This window comes from Alosa alosa, chromosome 8 (genome assembly GCF_017589495.1).
Source record: "Alosa alosa isolate M-15738 ecotype Scorff River chromosome 8, AALO_Geno_1.1, whole genome shotgun sequence".
Lineage (NCBI taxonomy): Eukaryota > Metazoa > Chordata > Actinopteri > Clupeiformes > Clupeidae > Alosa > Alosa alosa.
The window spans coordinates 3,408,908-3,430,904 of record NC_063196.1 but is presented as its reverse complement, the minus strand read 5'-3'; the positions used below and the strand labels follow the sequence as shown (position 1 = coordinate 3,430,904).

The 21,997-nt window shown below is 42.6% G+C and overlaps 2 protein-coding genes across 2 annotated transcripts in view; both read right to left on the bottom strand.

Annotated features, from left to right (window-relative positions):
- The window catches only part of fynb (FYN proto-oncogene, Src family tyrosine kinase b), a 54,137-nt gene extending 53,712 nt beyond the window's left edge, over nucleotides 1-425 (bottom strand). Inside the window, exon 1 of the mRNA XM_048250502.1 lies at nucleotides 258-425. The gene's annotated coding sequence lies outside the window, so the exon portion shown is untranslated. The remainder of the gene's footprint in view (nucleotides 1-257) is intronic.
- A 5,857-nt stretch (nucleotides 426-6,282) lies between these two features.
- si:dkey-119m7.4 (uncharacterized protein LOC560629 homolog) lies at nucleotides 6,283-16,018 on the bottom strand. The gene is made up of 10 exons (XM_048250571.1): nucleotides 15,415-16,018; nucleotides 14,412-14,515; nucleotides 13,564-13,718; nucleotides 13,193-13,361; nucleotides 12,947-13,070; nucleotides 10,982-11,088; nucleotides 10,551-10,762; nucleotides 9,445-9,553; nucleotides 7,153-7,365; nucleotides 6,283-6,690 (listed from the first exon to the last, which is right to left on the bottom strand). The coding sequence occupies exons 1-10, from the start codon at nucleotides 15,736-15,738 to the stop codon at nucleotides 6,669-6,671; spliced, it is 1,539 nt and encodes a 512-aa protein (XP_048106528.1). The 5' UTR covers nucleotides 15,739-16,018; the 3' UTR covers nucleotides 6,283-6,668.
- Nucleotides 16,019-21,997: the final 5,979 nt, after the last annotated feature.

The following is a 21,997-nucleotide window of genomic DNA, read 5'->3' as shown; positions in this document are numbered from 1 at the left end:
CAAATGAGGGCAGCCTAATGAAATGACAACAAATTCAGTGATAGCAAGTAAGTTAAGTCAAACATTTAATGATTTCAAACAACCAAGTTTCAGAACCGTTCTAAGCCTGAACAGACTACACAAATGCTGGCAAATGAAACGAGGAACCAATCAAATTCATTGATTTACTGTAGCGAGCGAACCACGGGTCTGTCCGTTCTCAATGCAAGTATACAGTATAAACTACCTGGCTGTAAAAGACAAACACATTGCCTTACCTGGTAAAACGTCTAGTGGTGTAAGCGAATGTAGTCCATTAGCCTATGTAGGCTTACGGGCCGCTTTACGCCGTTTGATTTGTATTCGAATATAGGCTATTCTACCGAATCGTGATTTTGCGCTCTAACCACTCGCCGCAGCCACAGAGAGACATATGATGGCGAAAATGCTGCTGAACCACAATGAAACTAACGGGACTAGCACTGTGATCGACATCCAGATGGACCAATAGGGTAGCCAGACACACATCATAGGGAGGAGAAACAGGGGTTTGTAAACAGGTTAGGTGGAGTGCAGCCAGACGACATCACCTTCATATTACTCTAACTGCTCTTACCAAAAGCATGAAGAAAATCTAAGCATTTGTGTTTTTGTCTATAGATCGCATCACTAAACCAATTTCAACTTGCAAGCTTAACTTATTTATTCGTGAAACCCCAAATTAGCTTATTTGATAGCCTGCCTGGTTGCCTCTGATTATGGAGACTGTCTCCACACTGAACGTTGGTTGGTTTAATGGAACTTGCGCGCAGAAATAATGGAATGTCAGTGAATTATAATCAATTTAAGGGGAAAGGTAGAACAATGCTTTGTTTAATCGTCAGCCATACAATAGGCTGTTAGTTATAGTTTGATATGACTTTTCCCATTATTTTAGCTAAACTAGCCTAATTAGCCTGCATGGTAGCCTGTAGACTATTTAATACAAAATAATAAAGCGTCATGTTAAAGCAAATTTCTCCAAAATAAAGTCTAAGCAAGTTAATCGCATGATAGGCTACAACTTTGGTTTGGAGCGCCCCCCAGCGTTAATAAAGTCTAAGCAAGTTAATCGCATGATAGGCTACAACTTTGGTTTGGAGCGCCCCCCAGCGTTAATAAGCAGATATGGCAACATTATCCCATCATCCAGTAGGCTAGTCTGTAACGTGTCTGCATGAATGCCCTCAACTTCCCTAATTTTTCTTAAATCTGAAATGTACGGTCAAGTTTACGAATGGTGGTTGATGAAAAATATACTGTGTAATGGATGAATGGAGTTTGTGAGGATGAACTGTTGTTGAATACAGGACTGTAAAGCACCCAGTTGTAGTTCCATTATCAGTTGTAGTAATATTAGGATGCATAGGCCTACAGTGATGCATTTTATTCTGTAATATGGTCATCTTAAAAGTAGGGCAATTATCTTAAATCACAAAGGAACCCCTAATCCCTCAGTTTATAGCAAATGTTCAAATTTAAAATCACCACAGAGTGATATTCACTGAACAAGAAATTCAATGAAAATATAGAAGAAATGCAATAAAATGCAATGACATAATAATTATGGTTAACCATCAAAAGATTCAAGGCTGCTGTGAAAAAAGATGGCAATTCCAAAGCATGATTATCACACATAGAATAATCTGTGTTATTTGACTGAGGGGCCCCTCAGATATCAGGGGTGAACATAGCCCATCTTTTTTGTCAGAAAAGGAGCAGCTATAAACCTGACTGTTTACTTGGTAGCTACAGTAAGGTGGCTCAAAAAGAATATAAACTTTAACCATACACAAAAAACACACTTGCTGCTTTAAATATCTCAATGAAATATACAGAGTCACCTCATTCGGTTGCAGAAGTTATGCTGTAGAGAAGGTCATATGATAAACTCTGGGAATGGGCCATCGCAGCCTGGTTCACTGCAGCGGCAGCCAGCTATTGGGTCACAGCATAAGATGTAGCATAAAGCTGGAAAAGCACAAACAACCTACTTAGCACTGAAATAATAAGTAATAGGAAGTGCTACCATACTTTCCTTTTCAGTTAGTTGTGTTATTCCATGGTGTGTCTTCTATTGGAAGCCACCTGTAGATAGCCACACTTCACTGCTGAAATAATGTTATTTCTGACACGCTCCTAATTCTACCTCTGGACATTAACCATTTGTTTTCTTTCTCTCTGACACACACACACACACACACCTGTTGTTGTTGTCATCTCTTGTGGTCTCTCCCCACCCTCGTGGTATTTCTCTCCAGTGTCTTCTCCAATAGTAATAATTGTCCAATAGTCTTCTCTTAAGGAGATTTCTCACTGACTGATACTGATACTGTCAGTTCAGGTCATATGTAACATACCGGTCATTCATCATATGTACTTAAATGTGCTTTTGTGCTCTGGGTAACGTTTAACATCATAAAATATATTTTTTTGCTTCATGTTTCATGACTTTTCCTCAATTGAAGGGTACAGAGTTAGCATGAAATTTGTACAATAATTTGTTTTCAATGTCCTGTACAAATATTTTGTACATTGATGTTCCTTGGGGTCAGTTTGAAACATAGGATACATGAATATTTGACACATATATGGATATTATTATTTGAATAGTATGAGAATATATTGTTATTATCATTATTACATACACAAGTACATATTACATATAAGTCATTTTGGCAGGACTGTATAAGTCAAAAGGGGAAGCAACAGCAAGCCTTTGGGCTGCTTACACTAGATGGGCCATATTGCCAGCCAGGGTTCCAAGGTTCATAAAGGGGTGTGGGGGGGTGGGATTGTTTTGTACGGCTTTTGATGGTGGTTATTACACTCCTGTTAAGTATCTGTCACAAAAAAACTGGGTAACAATATGAATTATAATCATTTTCTAAGGGTTTATTTGTAAATGCAAATTGACCCCAAGGATAAGGAGTGTCGGTAAGATTTGAGGAAAACACAAGGGTTAAGTACATTAAATGCATACGTGCAGTATGAAAAACATTCCAATACAAACTTAACCATAACTTTACAATAAAAAAACAAAACACATAACGTTATTCAGGTTTAAACACCGTTACATCATAAGACTTGATTTATTTGTTTGTTTGTTCTTAATAGTTGATACACTTTGCATCTATGAATGTATTGTTCCTTCAGCATTGTGTGTGAGCTGTGCTGCTGTGCTGCTGTTGCATGCAGTCATGTGCTGTGTGCTGTGCTCTCTCACCAGCATAGCGCCCCAAGCCGTGGGACTACAGGTCACCACGTCCACGGTGGCTGCAGAGGACAAGAAAGCACATGGGTGGCCAGCCAAAGGCCTAGATTGAGCCCCAGGTCCCAGGCACCAGTGGTTCAAAGGACAGCCTGGTGGTCAAGGCTAAAAGCCAGGATGACACCAAGAGACATCATGGAGGACATGGAGGACAAGAGTGCCTCCACCAAATAGGCACTGATGACTGCTCCTGTCGAGACAGGCAAGGCGGTCACCAACCTGCCCAAGAAACCCAAGAACAGTCTCTCTGAGAATGCTGACCAGCGCAAAGACAAGAGCCGCTGTGTTCTGTCCCTGTGTCGCTTTGCTCCGTCCTGTCAGCAGACAATTAAGGTTCACAGAGGAGGAAACTGGCCTGTTTGGCAGAGCCTGTTCTGATGGGCAGAGAGATAACGAGGCTGAGAATAAAGGCCTGGCTGCCCTCTGCACTGGGAGACTTTCCCTGCTCCTGCACCAGACAGTTGGGCTTTCTGTCGCTGTTAGAGTGCTTGAAGACTGTTCTTGTCGTTGACTATGTGTTGTTGATTGTATCTGTTAATGTGGCCGGTGAAGTATGTTTGTTGTTGATTTTGCATTGTTGCTGCTTGTGCGGTGAGCCGTAAGTTTACTTGTTGTGCAGTTGTCTTTTATCTTATTTTTTTCTGTAAATACCCTTCTAAATACCATTTGGAAGCTTTGTAGGCATGTATATACCATTGGGAAGCTTTTTTGGGTGCCATTTTGTTTGACTTGCATAATTTTCTCCTGTTGTTGTTTAGTTAGGGAGTGAGGTGAGTTTCTGTTGTTGATTTTGTCTTTTTGTTTTCAGGTAATTTAGTTCCACTCCAAATAACTTGTCAGTTAGTTGGTTTGTTATTTTGGCCTTTCCCCCTCCTGAAATTTATGTTTTATGATTCCTCTTTTGTAAATATATACTGTTATTTTTTGTGAAGTGCTGGGGACAGAATATAATCCACATTTTTGCTTATACGTAAAGTAGCCCTAACCCGTAGACTAAAAGAGCTGACGTAACACAAGTGGGTATCTTCAGTTACTTTTTTATCATGAATCTGCTACAACCAAATAAACTATACTAACATTATAATTAGCTACTTCTAATATTTTCTAACTCTGTCTCTTCAAAGGGCTCTTTGTCTTTCAGCCACATATTTCAACCCAGAAAAGAATCAATCACTGGCCACAGCCCAGAGAAGCACTGACAGCTGGCCTCAAACATGATGGCCCAAGCTAGTTGTGCACTACCATGTTTCTCCACTCTGAGGCACTGGTCAGCAACAAACTAAACATGTTGAAAAACATATGTTTTTGACCGGTATTTCACCACAAATGTTGATGATGTTCTTTCAAGTCATCCACTGCAAGCTACTCACAGTGTTTGCCTTTTGACAAACTGTCAAACGAGTACTCATCCCTGGATTGTCAGTCTCACAATCTATCAACAAAGGCAGTTGAAATTTGAATATCACATCAAGTATTTTGTTTTTACTTTAAAAGAGACATGTTTACTTGTTATACTGATGATGTTGACTATAAACTGTTAAGAAATGCAAAACAATGATTGCTGCTAGCCTGTTACCTGCCTGGACTTTGCACACATTTGCATCAGTGTGGCAGACAAAGTAAAAGGGCAGCTGATGGCTATGCAAATACTAACAATCATTTTGCTGTTATGGCCGATGAAGACCATGTACTGTACAGTACCTGCTCACCTCAGAAGGAAGAATACTTCAGCTAAAGTCATCAAATTTGACAACCATTCTTGCCATGCAGGAGGCAAGCTTGTTATCTGTATGTTACAGTGTGTGTGTACAGTACACAGATATATCTCAAGGACAGAGACCAAACTCAAATGCCGCAACATCACTTAAGTCAGGCTCAGATGAGGTTGGCTATGGTCAAACTTTTGCATGCACACTTGAGGGGTGGTTTGGGAGTCCATACAGTATTTAGGAGTCATTCCCCTGAGATAACAGGGGAGATAACAGGCAGGCAATATAGAGCCTCAGCTCCTGTGAAGGAACAGATACGTATAAAGCATTTGACAGTAAGAGGAGAGGATAAGGCATCTCTGGTGAATATCAGACATCCCAAACAGCAACAACGTATTTCAGGCTGGTATCATAACAACGACCCACCACCGCCACCCAGGGGCGCAGCTAAATAATTTGAGCCCTATGACAGACAATAATTCTGGCCCCACCGATAATATATAGTATTATTGGGGGGGCTCTCTGGGGGCCCCCTGTCAGTGCTGGGCCTTAGAATCATCCTATCCCCTGCCTCCACCCGCCAACCCCCCTCCCCCCCTTAGCGGCGCCCCTACCACCGCCACCAAAAAAAAGGATATTATATTACATTATAGCCGATTAGGCAATATTACATTACAGCCTATTCAACTCATTCTCTTTTCTATTACGCAAGTCTATGGGGGGTTGGCCTCATCAATACAGTAGCCTAGCTCCAGAGCAACTAGCCAGCTAGTTTGGATAGTATAAAGAAGGAATGGCACCTGTTAAACTCACCTCAGCATGTCTTATTAGTCATTTAACCCACCGAGGGCAGTGGAAAGGAAAGCTAACTGTTGTAAACAGCTCAGCGAGCAAGTTAAAACTGTTGTAGCCTATGTTCTGTAGGCAGGGGTACAGTTTGGGGTGAAATGCATGTCTTACTTTCACTTTTTCTGGAAGACTGCCATTGCACTGGAAGACTGCCATTGCACTGCAAGACGCTTTAAAAAATGATTGATATTGATAATGAAAGAGAGAGGTCACTGTAATGCCCGCCCACAGAGAAAAGTGGGTCTGTAAAACTAGCACACAGAGAGAGCAATTAGGATGCCCTACCTCTCACTTGTTCTCTCTGTCTATCACACTTGCAAATCAATTCCAGGATTGCATGTCAGGGAGCTGCCATCAATATGCAGCAGACTCCCGGAACTTCCGGAGACTTGGGACATCTGGCATATGAACATTCCAAAATCATTTGAATAAGAATGTTTAAAAAGTTACACGTTTTAATATCCAAAAGATAGTATCAAAATGATCTGTCTCCAGCAATGTCCTTACCAGATCATTTTCACTGGATGGCTGGTGGAGAATATATCAAATGAGAAACTTGTTTTCTACTGTGTGCAGAGACACACAACTCTACTGAGAAATGTTAATTGGGGATTTTGGTGGACCAATCCCACAACAGAAAATCCCTGTGCAGAAAATAACAGATGATGGATCTTCCTCAGGATGGTCCTCTCCGTCATGCATGAAATCATAACATATAAATGATTTTTAGTCTGAACATTTCCCAGTGGTTCCACCAGGGCACATTCCATGAAGTGTTCCTTCACATGGAACTTCCAGTCAGTTGATGGTATCCACATTTCTCATGGCTCAAACTTTTCTTCACTATGGGAGAGAAACACAGACACAATGTATATGCTTTTCTTGTAAAATTAAATTACAAAACATATTGAAATGAAATGTTCTATCAGTAAATGTCTTTGCTTTTTGTTTTCGACTGTGGTTTTGCTATTCATCCAACTTCTCCCCCACATGACCACAAATGGGACCCATTCTCCATTGGAGACCGTCCAGAGGAAACCACTCTGGCTACAGACACTCCATATGCTGCACTAATGACTCTGTGCATCACAAGATGCAAGTGATCCATCAAGAAGACAAAACAAGTCATAAAAACAGACTGCTAAGTCTTTAACACTTTTTTTAGCTTGTCAACCAAGAAGAACGGAAAACTGAAAAGTTATGATCAATGACTGCTACACGTATGAATCCCCTAAATGTTAAAGTTAAATGACTTGAGTTTTCCACCCGTTAACTGGGCGTTTTAGCCTTTGACTCCAGACCTACCTCTCGATGGTGCCCTCAACCTCCTCGATGGTGTCGGGCAGGGCCTTGTTGGCTGTCTCTGGCAACAGCATGGTGAGGGCAGCGCCCACCAGTGGGCAGAGGCCAAACACCACCATCGGCGCGTTCTGGCTGTGCCTCTTCAGGAGGTAGATGATGGGGGCAATGACCCCACCTGCCCGCGCGCACATGGATCCCATTCCTATCCCACTCTGCCTGCAGTTAGGACAAAACAGAAGGGCTATAATCGGCTTGGGGGACATATAATATATGACATTTCCAAATAGAAAACAACAGTATAAATCTGTCCCTAGGTCCTCCTGCAGGTTTCAGTAGTTCACTGTAATTCACAGTTGTCCTAGAGACTCTCTTTTGTAATTATGTCAAAGTCATGGTTCTTTAAGACTAATAATAGTCCAGTATAGCTCGACAAAAAGAGTCCAGATTTGTTTCCGCTATGGTGTCTTGGAACATGTTGCAACATCAAACAAATGGCAAGAGTGCAGACATTGATGTGTAGTCTGATTGGACAGCAACTTAAAGGTTAAGTATAAGTATAAGTATATATATACTCTTTAGGGAGGGAAATTTGGTCTCTACATTTATCCCAATCCGTGAATTAGTGAAACACACACAGCACACAGTGAACGGTGAAGCACACACTAACCCAGAGCAGTGAGCTGCCTTGCTACAGCGGCGCTCAGGGAGCAGTGAGCGGTTAGATGCCTTGCTCAAGGGCACTTCAGCCGTGGATGTGGGCATGGGAGAGCAGTGCTCAACTACTTCCCCCGCCCACAGTTTTCCTACTGGGTCGGGGATCGAACCGGCAACCCTTTGGTTACAAGCTCGAAGCCCTAACCAGTAGGCTTACATTCAGGAAAGATTTAGTGGTCATGTAGCCTGGTTGACACCAGACCGCTTCTCAAATCTCAGTTTAGAATTGAATTTCCACTTCCAGGGATGTAACCAGCAGTGAAATAAAATTAAATTTGTGTATAAAACTCTTAAAACAGCAAACACATCTTTCTTGTAAACAAAGGTTTTAAATGCAGTTGTTTACTCAATTTTAAAGACAATACATGTCCATATCTGTTTAACCCTGTCACTATCAGCCATTGGTTGTGTTAAATGCACTGCTCTAATCGGTCATCATGTAAATCCCGCCCCATGCCAGATAAGCGATTGTGATTGGACGCTAAATTTTTGGTGATTTGGAAACAGGCGTCAATAGACCTCTGAAGTTCACCTACAAAAAAGCCACCATCTTTGGCCATATAAGGAGATCCAGTATCTTGAAATTTTTCCTATGGGAAAATAACATGGGGATTTGGAATTAACACACCTGTTAAACTCTCGCAGGGACGGCAAAATCGGAAATGCAAACGTTTTGCTCTACACAATTTTGTTCTTTGTCTTCAAGTGTGATCTCCGGGATGTGAAGGTGGCCGCGGCACACTTTGATTTTTACTACCCCAGAGCTAACTTTAAGTTAGCGAAAATCAAAGTGTACTGCCTTCACGTACCGGAGATCACAGTATCCACTCGAAGGAAGAGGACAAAAGTGTGTTCAGTAAAACGTCTGCATTTCAGACTTTTTCATCCCCGCGACAGTTTAGGTGCGATAATTCAAAATCCCCATGTTATTTTCCCATAGGAAAAATCGCCAGATACCGGATCTCAAAGATGGCAGCTTTTTTGTAGGCGAACTTCAGAGGTCTATGGGATCCTTTCCATACAGACCTGCAGGACAAATTCTAATTTGCTAACAGGTTGGTCTGGGTTCACCCAGGCCAGTGGTCATGGTGTGCTGCTGTGTTTACTTCCATATCATGGTGAGGTGTAATGCATCGCAAACAGACATTATTAGTCATAAGAGTGGAAACTAGATGATATTTTGTCATCTATTCTAAAAAAAAAATTTGTCGTTGAGCGACAGCTGTTGAGCACTGTGGTGTTCTTGTTTTTGTTGTTTTTGGTAAGTAAAATGATCTCAAAGCGTTCAAACAGTGGGATCCCAAATTGTTTGGATACAGTCTTTTATCTTGTTCCATCACAAATATTAAATTAAGTGCACGAGCAATGGTTTACTATTCAGTCATGTGAAAACAAAAATAATGTCCGCAACACTACTTTAGACTTTATTTTTCACTATTTAGTCATGCCTGAAGCTGTAATTATACAGTACATGTGATGATAAAGGAACCAGAGAGTTTATTGACTTTGCTTACACACATACTGCATGGGATCTACTACACCTAAACTCAACATACTGTAGAACATCTATCTCAGACTCACCTCACAACAGTAGGGAACACCTCTGCTGAGTAGACATAGATGATGGACAGGGAGGCAGTAATTCCAAATTTGCCAACCATGGCTAAGGCTGTCCTTATGATGGACAGATCTGTGAACACAAGGACAGGAACAGTTGCAATAAGCAGTCGAACAAGAAAACATTTGACAGCGCCTCGGCCTTATACTGAGAGAAAAGCCATTGATGCCTCCCGAGAGTTATAACACAAGGGCTACTTACAAAACTTACGAAAGGGCCAATTAGATTCTCTCTCTCTCTCTCTCAAAACCAAATTCAAATGGTGCTTTATTGGCATGACAAATATGACATTTGTATTGCCAAAGCAATTGTTACATACATGTACAGTATCAGAATCTAAGCAATTATACAGGTATATACAAGGGATAGGGGTACATGGACAAAGTGTAAAGAACATGTTTTTTTGTTTTGTGTCACATGTACATACAGTACATACAGAAATCACTCAGTGTCTCTCAGCTGGTGACAGGCAAGGACATATTGGGCAACAGTAATACAGCTGTCTGTGTCTTCTCCCAATAGGTATAGTATTTTATTCGGGTTTGGTAGGTCATAGAAATCAGGTATTCTTTCTTTCATTTTTGGGAAGTATTTATTGCGGATTGATTCAAATTTTGGGCATTCTGTTAAAAAGTGTAATTCAGTTTCAACAACATCCTCTCTGCACTGCTGGCACAGACGCTCGTCTTTTGGAAGCCATGTCTTTTTGTGTCTTCCTGTTTCTATGGCTAAACGGTGTTCACTGAGTCTGTATTTCGTTAGTGTGCTTCTCAAATTTGTTTCTTTTATTTTTGTTAGGTAATGTGCAATTGTATATTTCCTGTTTAGGGTCAAGTAGCATTGCATTTTGCTTTGGGACTGTGTTTTGGATTGCCAATATTCGTCATAAATGTCTTTGGGGGGTTTGATTAATCCAAACATTTTGTGTGGGTGATGGGGAGTTACTCTCTCTCTCTCTCTCTCTGTGTCCTAACGTGTCTGTCTCCAAGCCACAAAGTTCCCTTTGACTACCAAAGCTTCATAAACCTCACAAGAGAGAAAGAGAGAGCGGGAGGGAGACGGCTCTCACCGTCAGGGATGAAGATGGTCATCAGACAGGCCAGGCCTCCAACGGTCAGGAAGGCCAGCTGAGATATCCGCCGGGAGCGGTTGAGGGTGAAGAGCGTGATGGTCCGCGCTGGCATCTCCACCAGGCCAAAGATGAACTGCGTGAGGTAGATGTTTATGCCAAAGTCGGAGATGTTCAAAGACAGGCCGTAATAAACTAGCACGTTCACAAACCTGCAGGTGACATGAGAACAGAGACCTTGATGAATTTACTCTGACATTTGCAGTATTCAGTAAATTAGAATTTTCAGACTGGAACGGTGATGGTTGTTTCTTGCTCGCAGCTTCTTTAAATAAATCAGCTACTCATAAAGAGCTCTTAATTTTCCACTGAGAACAAAGTCTGTGTGTAAAATGGTGCTTTTGCCTTCAAAACTGTAACCTCCCACTTACCACAGGTAGAACACAATGAGAGACTGCCTTCTCATTTTCGGAGTGCGGACAAGATCAATAACGGTGTGCTTTCTCTGCTCCACAACTGGCTTGCCACTTTTGTGTTCCTATGAAAAGTTTTTTTTTTTAGTTCATTGTATTGTGAACTTCCTCAAGATAATAGTATAAGATGATGGTTAAAAATATATACAGGTATATTTTCTGCTCACAGGAATATTCTCACAAAAACATAAACAAAAAAGGCCGTAATCATAATATACCTTCAGGGGATACCACCCCCCGCACCCCAATATAAAGATATAAATGGCTATGCTACAATAGTTTCACTCACTGTTGTCCAAAATAATCACTTACATTCAAAAGTGAGTTAAATAACTGACTGAGAAAGTCAAGAGGGAAGTGAAATAATCTGATACCTGATTACAGAGAATTGCCGGCAAATTGCTGACTTGCCTTGCATAGTAATCGTCTCATGAGTCATCGCTTACTGTATGTGAAAATCATGGAATACCATGGAACCATGAAATATTGAAAAAAGAAACAGTGTAGATTGCTATTATTTCTGCGAAATTACACACTGCCACTCATCTCCTGTAGCATTTGATCAGTGCGAATTTCAGCAAATTTGGGATTTGCTCTGCAGGTCTGTCTGGCCAAGAGGCCACTGAAGCCCATTTCCAATGTTCCTCATGGGCACGCAACAATCACTAATCCGGCATGGCTGTGTATTTCTTTGGAATTGAGTAAACAACTGCATTTAAAACCTTCGTTTACAAGATTGCTACACTTGTGAAATGATTTGGTAAGAGTTTAATGCACCAATTTAAGTTTAATTTCACTGCTAGTTATGCCCCTGCTGGAAGCCGTAAGTCAATTAGCCTTTTCCAGACCCACTCTCTCAATTGTACAAGTGTGAAGGTCTGGGTGTTCCCAGGCTATCTTAACTAGCTACTACAAACTGAACTTTAAAATTGTAAGCTACAATACATCCTTTACGTAACTATCCAAATGCCCATTACTTAAAATTAAGATCTGATAATGTTTTCATCAGCTGTTGATGGGACATTTAATGTTGTAACACCATAACAATACTAACACTTCACTTCAGCAAGGACATGTCTGAAACCGTAATAACGTCTGCTGAATGTGCTGAATACAGCTGAATGTGTCAGTAATTGCATGAAGACAGAAAAAAAAAAAACATTTTGTTGCGGGTTGACTGCTATAAATCTACTATAAAGCTATGATGCTATTATCTGGAAAGTTATCTGGAAAGTTGTCACACTGCACTGTGTACAGTGCCTATAAAATATTAGTTGTCCATTGCTGAACATCATGCAAGAGACCTGTTTACTGATAATATTTATAATGTTTTCACTCTAATGCATTCAGAGTAGTGTAAAGAGAGGGGGTGCATTTAAGTATATATATATATATACTTATTTGTCTGTGGACATTCAGAGAAGTATTTGTGAGATCAGGCACTGATAAGAAGGCCTGGCTTACAATCTCTGTTCTAACTCATCTCAAAGGTGTTTGATGGCATAGAGAAATCTGTTCTCAAACTCAGTCCCAGTCAAACTTTTCCACATCAAGCTTGCCCAACAATGTCTTTATAAACCTTGTGCACTTGGGCAGTCATGCTGGCTCAAACACCTTTGGGATGAACTAAAAGAGACACTGTGAGCCAGGCCTTTTTATACAGCCTGACCTCGCAAACTCTCTGAATTAATGGGCAACAACTTCTACAGATCTATGGATTTAGAATGGGATGCCATTGAAGTTCCTGTGGGTGCAATGGCAGACAATCCTATATCCTATTTCCTTAACCCTTAATTTGTGAAACATGCTTAAACCTGTTGTGGTTTAACCTTTAAACAATTAGCATTGTGTTCACAGCTATGGTATAATTAATGGTTATAGCCACATCTTGCCTACTAAATAAATTACTAGCATTTGACCAACCTGTTGAAGTTCAATGTCATTCGTAAGCGGATTCCCATTAACAAGAGCTGCTTTGCGGATCAGGTCCAAAGCTTCCTCATTTTTCTGGTTGGCCATCAACCAGCGAGCTGACTTAGGCAGAACCCTGAAAATAAAAATGCCAGAAAGGTGCTTCCAATTAGTCCTCTCTGAAGACTGAATGCTTCAGCTGTAAGATTATGAGAGGAGTCAGTTCAGTAGGGTCCAGTTGGTCCTGTGATGTCTCACCAGATGTAAAAGATGAAGAGGAAGCCAGGCGCAGATATGGCCAGCTGCAGGTGCCGCCAGTCTCGTATCAGATAGGCCACCCCTGCCAGCAGAATGTACCCAAACCCAAAAAAGTAGTCTGTGATGATGCCAGCCAGCATGCGGTGCTTCAGTCCCGTCCACTCAGTGCCTGGGTCAACATGATGGGGTCAACATGAAAAACATAATGCTTAATGGCTGTGTGCACAGTTGTTCACAGGCCCAATAGAAATGTAGAACAACCCCACACACACACACACACACACAGACACATATATACACACACACACACACACAGGCCGATAATTCATTTCAAGAGTGATTTGCACGCGTGGAGGTTTTGCACAACCAACCTAATACAAATGCATTCATGATGACGGCGGAAATGGTTGTCCCGACCACAAAGCGAAGCACAATATAAATGTAGAAAGTGGGAGCAAACGCAGCACCGACTCCAAATACGGCTTGCAGGGCCAGTCCAACCAGAATGATGGTGCGTCGGCCGTATCTGTAACAAGAGATGGGACTGAGTTTAGCATTTAGCACCTAATTCTATGTGTGCATTCATATACAGTGCCATTGTGAAGGGACTGAACTGGACCCATTGAAAGCAGGACATGCTGTGCATTAGTTTTCATTTTCAAAATCCCCCCATGTTAAAATACTTAAAATGCTTCTGACTTGGCAGACAAACAACAAGGCATTTCAAATGACATTACTCTAACACACTATAAATATCAGTGTCTGCAATAAAAGGGCAAATATAGAAATAGCATTTTCTGTTCAGGGAGAAATGCCCCCACACGCCCCCTTACAAAACAGTTTGGTAAACAAAGTTGCATTCATGAAGTTGCATGCAGAGAGAAAATGTGAGCACCTGGACCTAACCAGAGAACAACCATACCAAAATGGTTTTGGTTTGCTAATCCTGTCAAGGGTTGCTATGAGTATATTTACTTGTTCACCTGTTTAGTTTAGTTAGTTAAATTAGAAGTTAATGAGAGTCATTTTCCAACAGTGTAAATCTTTGTCCACATGAATCCCAAGTTCCACTGTTAAAATGGTGGCAGTGGTGTCTGTCATGGTATGGCCATGAACAAGTTTGATAATATGATAATATGACTCCAAGATAGCTGAAAACAGACAGGGTGAGAGACAAAACACAATATGAGCCAGCCAGTACAGCTGGAGGTGTGCTTACTTATCTGCCAAAGCGCCAAAAAGCACGGCACCAACCAGCAGCCCAGACATGTATATAGAGGATCCAATGTTGTTCAAGCTAGCATTTTCACAAACCAGATCCCACTGTAACTCAGAGAAAGGTAGAGGAAGAAAATAAGCTTATGTGCACACAAGTTTCCTCTCACAAATATTTACACAAACACACACAGAGAGAGAGAGACATGTACTGTAAGCACATTTACACATCTGCAACCCACATTTCACACTACAGTTAAACACAGCAATGCATAATGCACAATGCATATCTTTTCCCATTGTCCTCTTTATTGATATAGCTCAGAATCAATAGTAGGTAGGGTATATACTGTATGTGTACTTTGTTTTGTTTTGCAGGTGGACATGAGACTCTGTCCCTTCTCACCCCTTCAGCTCAGCCAGAGCAGCAGTCTAGTACAAGTCACAACTATCACAACTGAGATAACTGTACACAACATCTGGATGTGCAGACTCCGCAGGCACAGTGTGAGCAATCACATTAGCCGGCTCACACAGCTGGACTCACAGTCCAGACCCGGACTAAGGCCAGAGTTTATAAATCAAAACAGGTCGGGTTGGTGATCCGGCGCCCTGGCGGCCGGGGTCAGTTGGCGGGCACTTCACACGGGCCGCGAGGAGCGGCACAGTGCCCAGTGGGGGGGATTCCAGACACCCGTGGCTGCATGTCACGACTACAGGCAGTGTCCTGAGTGGAGAGGTCTAGGATGCCTGGACTGCAGGAGTCCCCAGTACTGCCCTCCTCAGGGGCCCATTTCAGGTCTGACATCAATGCCCTTGAAAGTCAGAACTGGTTACACACACTCACACACACACACGTCAGCCTGTGGGCCCCTGGGAGAGTTGGACCTGACAAGTCCCTCACACCCAAAAAGCAAAGCACTGAAACGCCAGCGCGCTAGTGGGGCCTCCTCAGTGTCGACATGTGTCCATTTAGGATTTCTTTAGAAGGAAGGGCCTGGACTCACCTCGGTGACCACCGTGCTGTGGAAGATCTCCTTGCCGTACTCCCAGCCGCCCTGGCAGCCGCTGCTGTTGCTGGGCCGGGCGTGAGCGGGTCCCCCGGGCGAGCAGGCCAGCTCCAGCTGGCTGAAGTTGTAGCTGAGGCCGGGCTCCTGGGCAGCAGGCGGGGGCCACGCGGAGAGGCACAGGTGAGGGGGCACGGCGCTCGTGAAGATGGACACAAACATGTGGAACGCCAGCAGAATCTGGGGCAGGCAAATCCAGATGTAGAGGGTTTTCTGGAACCTGCCAAAGCCCCCGATCCGGTTCAGGACATCATCAAACTTCATTGTCTTCCTCGAGGGTGCCCAAGGTGCCTCTTTAGGAAATGGGCCAGACGGCCAGACACCTCTCTCACGCTGTGTCGACACTGACCGGAGCAGCCGGCCCAGCGTGGGGTGAGGCGGGCTGGTATGTGAGGGAGGGAGGCCTTCTCGGGCTGTTCGAGTGTGGCTGTGAGGAGGAGGCAGCTGGCGTGACTGACTGTGTGGAGCTGCTGTGAATGAGTGGGCAACGTTCCCACATTCAGATGGAGTCACACCTGCAGTGCGCGCAAACACAGACGGCTGCTTGCTGCTACGATCAACTGGCAGCACTGCACGCTGTGGATAATATAACCACAGGGCTGGGTGGAGCCTCCTCCCGGAGGGTGGAGCTAAGTTTGTGTGATCATCTGCGTGAGCTCCCTCCCACTTATACTCCAGTCTCAGTCTATTCCCCCCCTCTCTCTCAAAGTTTCTATAGTAGACTTTTGAGATATGAGCAGTGTTGCCTAACCTCAAAGAGCAGCAGAGCAACTCACTGGTGTTATAATACATTGAGGGAAAAAAAACAGAATGATACAAAACCCCTCTCTCCATGCAGAGAAGCATCTCATTCACTCCCCAGACCAAGTTAGCCAGGACAAACTCCAACAGGGTTTCCCGCAGCACTTTGCAGTCAAGGCGGCCGCCTTGGCAAAACAAGCCCGCCGCCTTAACTACGTCGTCAAAAAAAAAAAAAAAAAAAACGTGTTACTTTGTCCTGTTTTCTCCCTTTCATTCCAAATCATGACCAACGTCAATCTCCCTTCTCTGCAGAACACATTAAAAAGTAAGAAGAAACGTGTTGTGAATCGAAAAATAATCAGATTTTAGAATCTTTACATATGTGATATGCCTCCGAATCAGAGCTAGTGAGCGGAGCTGAGCGGTGCAAATATCTCGCTCCTCTTTCAAGAATCAGTCAAATCGCGAACAGCCACAGCTCCGTTTAATTATCAGATCAGGTGTGATGAAATGCGTTCATATTCCACTTTTTATGTCATAAACATTGCAGGCCTATGGAAAAGTTTAGTGGCAAGGTTGTTCAATGATCAAGTTGTTGCTTCAATTTGTGTTTTAATTTATGCAACGCACCGATGTTGGGTTCATCTGTGTGGCGCAAGTTTAAAATGTTTAGCCGACTGCGTGATTTGTCATTTTCGTTCTTTTGGCAATTAATCCCGACTGGTCCCTTTAGTTAACGTTGCCAAGCTTGTTTGTTGTTGCATTATCAGTGTTGCAGTCTTTTAAAATAAATGTTCTGAGTGAACTATATTGCCGTTGCTCTTAGTTCTTTGGTACCGGGGAGCTAGATTGACCTGACGCGAATTTGACCGGAGAAGCGGCCGAGTAAACAGCCACCTGCTCTCAGTGACGCGCAAGACTGACAATAGACGGGCCTAGGCGTATCCGTGCCTACGCGTATGCTTTCTAAATTATTTAGCTAACTCCATCCAACGAACTTAGGCTATATGGCCAATATCTTTGAAATGTAACGGTCTTGGTTTTATTAGGAAGACAGCTGGGCATACCTCAGACTCGTAGTGTGAGCGGTATGGGAGCGGAACAGAGCGGCCACTCCGACCTCTAAATTAAAAAGCGCTCCGCGCTCAAATTCCATCCATATTACACAAAACTATAAAATGATCTAAACTTCATTCACTCTCGGTGTATAGATCAGGACAGACTTGCGGAACAGGCTGCAGGTCAACAATCTGACAGCCTGCATGAAGATAAGCATTAATGGTCCAATAGTAATACAGTACAATTACCAAAGGGCCCTTGAAATAATCTTTGTAAAGCCAAGGAGGATGGCTTGTAACGATGCTAGTTGTCAGCTCTGCCATAAGTAGTGACTGATCACATTTACGCATTTTGTTGTTTTGCACTTTCTTTTGCACTTGTTCTATTGTAATAGTCTTTGTTAAAATACTAAGTTACAAAAATAGTAAAAAAAAAAACATTCTTGTATTGCCCATCAGGCTTTCAAATATAGATACATGGGAATAAAGAAAATAAAAACAGAAAATAAATCACCTCCATTATCAACAAACCACTCTGTCAGTCGCCTCCGTAGGAAACTGACATTACTCTAAAGAAATGCAAATGCTCCCTTTTGCTCACACACTGATCCAGTAGATCCAGTACTCCCTGGGATGCCATCATGCCAGCACTGGGCCTCAGCCTCAGGGACAAAGGCTGCAGAGAAGCTCCCAGGGAGGGGATTAGGAGTGTCCCTCGGGACAGTTAAGAAGGTCGAGTGGGCATAGTTCCCCTGCACAAACATCACATAACGCTTTGCGTTTGTTTTTCCCAAATCATCAGCACATCCCCTTTTTATGCTGGTGTTAGGTGGACCACTTTAAGGTCACATGACATCATCCACGGCCCACGTCCCTGATTTTTGACCAAAATGGCCGCTGGGTTGTGCGGATAACTGGAGAGGGCTGAAACTCTGCATTCTTCAGTAAGGTGTGGGGATTTTACATGCTAGCAACAACAATACACACAAACAGCTCGCAGCACACACCCCTCTTACTTCATCTCAGGCCACTGGCAGAATGGACAATGTGTGCGTTCGCCTGGAAATGACTGTGCCCGTCACCCTGCTAATAATAAGTGGTGCTCTAGTGGCGCCCTGCATTTTTGACATTAAAAAAACCTAGATAGATACTTTATTGATCCCCAAGGGGAAATTCAAGAAACCTACATAGACATATTATTATTGTACTTGTGCTTTATTATTGTTGTATGATATTGTACTTGTGAATGTATGATGTGAGGTGAAATGCATTATGTGACATAAACACCAGCCAAAATTGTGTTTTAAAAACTTTAAAAAGCTGAACACCATTACAGACTGAGGTAAAGACTTATCTGCTGATTATGCCACAATGGCCAGCTACGTTGTACAAATGTCAATCTCTGTTTTGAACTATATATGTTCATAGTGTTTATAATGTACACTACACACACACACACACACAGTCACTGCTCCACTCCCCTCCCGCCCACACACACATCTTCACTGTCATCACTCACATACATTACATACAGTACTCTGCTTGCAATAGTAAGTCCCTGCCCCCTACATACACAGCACATTATTTCATCAGGAAGCTTCTCAACACACATCCCCAACATACTTACAGCACACTGCCCCCCAAATACACAGCACATTGTCTCATGAGGAAGCTTCTCCAACACACATATTGCACACTGCCCCTCTCCCCACATACACAGCACACTATCCCATCTCCCCTGTCATCCCCCCCCACACACACACACCAAGACCCCTGGCAGTTGGGTTAGCCCCTTGAGCCGTGGATCTGCCCAAGGTTTCTTCCTTGGTAAGGGAGTTTTTCCTTGCCCTTGTTGCTCTTGGGTGCTCCTTGTTGGTGCCCCCCACCCAATCCCAATCCTCCCCCACCTTTTTTTATGCAGCCCTTGCCACTTAATCTACTAAACCCCTCTTCTACCCCATTAATGCACAAATAGGCTGACACCAGACATAATTTCACTGCATTTCTTACTTCCAGTAACTATATGCATGTGACAATAAACTTCCTTGTATCCTTGTATCCTTGTATGTTCATAAAGAACAGCATGTTTTTCCCCAGTGTGAAAGCATGGCATGTCATGGGTGAATCAATGGAAATGGCGTTAGAAAGGTCTGAGCCTGGGGTAACGAGGTCAAATCTGGCAGGTCTGGCTAGGTATGCTGGTGGTTCAGGAAAATCAGGAAAGTCTTTGCCAAAAGTGGTAATTTAGGGAGTTTTGAGACAGATGGAGGGGAATTGAAGGGGGGAAATTTCCATTGATAATAAGTAGAGATGCACCGATATGGAATTTTAGGGCCGATAACGATAACAGATACTGTATTTATTGGTTTGTTGTGGCCGATACCGATACGATAACCGATAATATTACTCTTGAAAAAGTAAAATGGGGTTTTTGTGAAAAGTGATTTGGGGAAAGCATTTAATAAGCATAATTGTATTGCAGTAATTTTACCTACCACCAAATGATGGACAGAACTCATAATAGTGCTCAATAGTACAGCAGTCAACTTAACAGTAGCCTAGCCCTACAGTATGTGTGGCTCCTTTAAGTGAACCTGACGTCAGTGAATTGCGAGTGAGTGGCTAGAGAGTATGAATCGTTTTCATTTAGGACTAAACACTCATAAACGGCTCAGCTGGGAATAAGCTAGGCTACAGTATAGCGACCAAATCAGAGTTTGTGAGGGAAACTTGGGTTTAGTTTCAACTGCGGGTAACTAAATAAAGCTGCAACTCCTCAGACTGTATCTTATGTCCGTCTACTCTGATGCGCACAACCTGCTGCAGCAGAAATGAAAGGGGTTAGCCCCGAAGGTTTTAATAACCTTTTATGATGACCTGTCTGGAACTGAAGCAGGAATGGTTAGCATATTTCTAGGTAATAATACAAAACCCAAGCTAAAGTAATGCAAATATAATACTAAAACACAACTTAGAACTAGGCCTACTTATGTACTCGTCCCACTAACGAGTTTGTTTATTTGTTTCCCCGACCAGCGCGGTAAAGTGCAAACACATCAGCACAAGACGACTCTAGATAGGGCTGAGCTCCGCTCTGGTAAGGTTAAATGGCGGATCATTCACGAGAGGATTTTGAGATGCACAGATTCCCAAATGAACGCATATCCACAGATTTTGTTAGAGTGGTGAAATACATTCACACCGCTGACATTATATTGAGGAAAAAGTATAGCCAACCAAGCTCAAGTAGCTCAGTGTAGCCAGACTGACCTTACGTAGGCCTAAATTAGGAAAAATATCGGCGCAAATTATCGGCCAGAATTCTGTTATCGGACCGATAATAATATTTTAATTTCTTCACTTATTGGCCAATAATATATCGGCCGCCGATATATCGTGCATCCCTAATAATAAGTGGAAACTAGGAGTCTGCTGTAAGCCCATTTGTAGACCACAGTATTAAACAGCCTGGTGCACCTACTGTTGTGCACAGAATGAAAAACAGATGCATTGGTGTGCATAGACCGCCCACTAGAGGGTCAGGGGGACATCCTTCATTAGACTGACTGAGATATCTGTGATCACTTCGCCATTTGATCTTTGGTCACTTTACCATTTGGTCTTCTATATAGACCACTATGGCAAGCTCATGAGTCAAACCCAACTATTTGACTCAAACCTAAAGAAGGCCTAACCTTGAGTCCTATCCAGAGGGCCACAGTACTGACCTCAGGCCATTAGGATCTGACCCTGAGAATTAAGTTGAGTGGAGCGTTAAAGGTTAAACCGCATTTCTAAACTGAGACCTGTTTACAAGATCTTATCTTACCAAACAGTGTGTCAGGAAACAATGTCTGTCTGTTTACAGCCTTCCAACAGTCTAGAACTGCGGCTCAAGATGTGTCTCCGTAACAACTACTGCTCTTTGATCACTATTGAAACAAACTTTTGTGTTTGCACTGCATCCAGATAGATAGATAGATAGATAGATACTTTATTGATCCCCAGGGGAAATTCAAGAACAAGATAGGTGAGTGTTCGATGGGTTTGGTTATACAGGTTGTCGCATGTAGCCGGGATGCAATTTGCCAGGGGAGATAGACACCCCCACTGGTCTATGTGTCCCTGTCTACGTCATTACCTCTCTCCTGAGGCCATGGAATGCTTAGGTTTATGATTATTCAGTCATTCATTTAGTCATTCATTTAAGGTACTGCAAAAGGGTAGTAGATGACAATATGATATTGAAGGGTTCAGATGCAAAAGCCTCTAAATGCCACCTATGTCAAAAATGAGATAAAGATGGTGAGGGGATGCTCTCCACACATAGTATACGCTAATCAAATAATTTAACTTCTAAACCCACTAAATACCACTCTCTTCCTGGTCTGAAATATCGATTTATAGGCAAAAACCTATAGGAGCCTGAATTTAAATGCTCATTTAAAAGAAAAGTAGTCAGACGGATTTAGAGGGTTTTGCATCTGAACTCTTCTATTCTTGATAATTTGATTTGAGTGCTTCTCAGATACAGTGTTAGTCAACTAAAATGATTCTTGACCATTTATGTATCAACCAAATCTTAAATCAGGGAGTTCACTTCATCAGAATATCTATACTGCAATCATGTATGTGGTTGATGTAGTGTAACAATTAGTACAGTATTACTAAGATGGGTGTTCCAAGAATCTGATTTGGGTCGAGAGAGTGCAGTGAAGCGCCCC

What these genes read in the sequence shown, in the direction of transcription:
- si:dkey-119m7.4 (XM_048250571.1), bottom strand. Translation starts at nt 15,738, where the DNA reads ATGAAGTTTGATGATGTCCTGAACCGGATCGGGGGCTTTGGCAGGTTC. An exon ending in CTCTTCATCTTTTACATCTG is followed by an intron (nt 13,071 to 13,192) that starts GTGAGACATCAC and finishes TTTTATTTTCAG; the next exon opens with GGTTCTGCCTAAGTCAGCTC. An exon ending in CTCATTGTGTTCTACCTGTG is followed by an intron (nt 10,763 to 10,981) that starts GTAAGTGGGAGG and finishes TGTCACCTGCAG; the next exon opens with GTTTGTGAACGTGCTAGTTT.